We start from the raw sequence: 1,188 nt of genomic DNA, 5'->3' as shown, positions 1-1,188 counted from the left end.
AACTAGAACTACCACCTCTACCAAAAAATCCCTCAGGACGAGGAGGAACAGTCCTCAGTCTTCCTTCTGAACTGACAGGTCTAACAGAACCCTCAGATCGGAACTCAGAACGCCGATCAAATCCCATCTGTGGACACTCAGCAATCCGATGTCCTGGCTGACCACATCGGAAGCACAGACCAGCCATCCTGTAGCACTGGCCAAAGTGTCGGCGTCCACAATTCTGGCACACAGGTGCCATACTGACAGAACCAGAACTCGTCGTACTGGTAGCAGTACCAGACGACCCTCCGCTCCTCCTGGAGTCAAATATGGTGACTCCGGATCCAGAACCAGCTACAAATCTCCTCTTCCCAGAGGAATCACTGCCAGAAGCCTCACCTCCAAATCTCTTCCTACTCGCAGTCCACCGCTGCTGAGTAGCCATCATGTCATTCTCTATCAAACGAGCTCGCTCCACAAGCTCAGAAAAATCAGTGATCCGGAACGGTATCAGGGGCTGTCTCAGAGTACCTCGTAGTCCGATTTCTGAGGGGAAATCGATAGCACTTCTCAGCAGAAGTACTAACCAACTGCGGAGCATACCTGGCTAAGGCAGTAAACTCAGCCTCATACTGCATCACCGTCTTGCTCCCCTGAACCAGCCTCAGAAAAGTCTCCTGCATCTGCTTTCGTGCAGAAGGGGGAACGAACCAATCTTGGAATACCTCAGTGAACTCTTCCAAAGTGATCAAAGAGTTCAGTCTGCCCTGAAACTTGGCTTCCTGCTGGCCAACCCACCAGTGCTCAGCCTCTCCATCTAGCAAAAACACTGCTAACGGGACCTTCCTATCCGCAGGACACTGCATCCCATCAAAAGTCTTTTCCAGCCTCCTCAGCCACTCCTCAGCAGCTCTGGGCTCAATAGCGCCCTCAAACCCCGGAGGCTTCAACCTCAAAAACAACTGCAGATGTCTGTCAAGATCATCAGATCGGACGGTAGTGTGAGACCTCGTTCCCTTACTGTTCCTCTATGGCTTGAATTTTCCTCCCAGAATCGTCCGGGATGATTTTAGATCGTCCAGGCCGATCGGCACTGTAGAAAATATCGGCCTGAGAATAGTTCTGGGGACCGTCCAGGACGATATTTGTTGGTCTGATCGTCCCGGGATGATCTGGCGATCGGTCGGGCCGATCTGCTTTATGATA

General features: G+C 51.8%; 1 protein-coding gene across 1 annotated transcript; it reads right to left on the bottom strand.

The window, feature by feature from the left end:
* Positions 1–12: 12 nt before the first annotated feature.
* On the bottom strand, positions 13–926 carry LOC110109828 (the record flags this gene model as incomplete). Its single annotated transcript, XM_020841028.2, has 2 exons — positions 13–395; positions 514–926. Coding segments are annotated over 2 exons (796 nt in total), but the record flags the coding sequence as incomplete, so codon positions are not given.
* Positions 927–1,188: the final 262 nt, after the last annotated feature.

The sequence above is a fragment of the Dendrobium catenatum genome, unplaced genomic scaffold (genome assembly GCF_001605985.2).
Source record: "Dendrobium catenatum unplaced genomic scaffold, ASM160598v2 original_scaffold_205739, whole genome shotgun sequence".
Taxonomy (NCBI): domain Eukaryota; kingdom Viridiplantae; phylum Streptophyta; class Magnoliopsida; order Asparagales; family Orchidaceae; genus Dendrobium; species Dendrobium catenatum.
The sequence above is the reverse complement of the archived record's forward strand: the minus strand, read 5'-3'. Positions and strand labels throughout refer to the sequence as shown.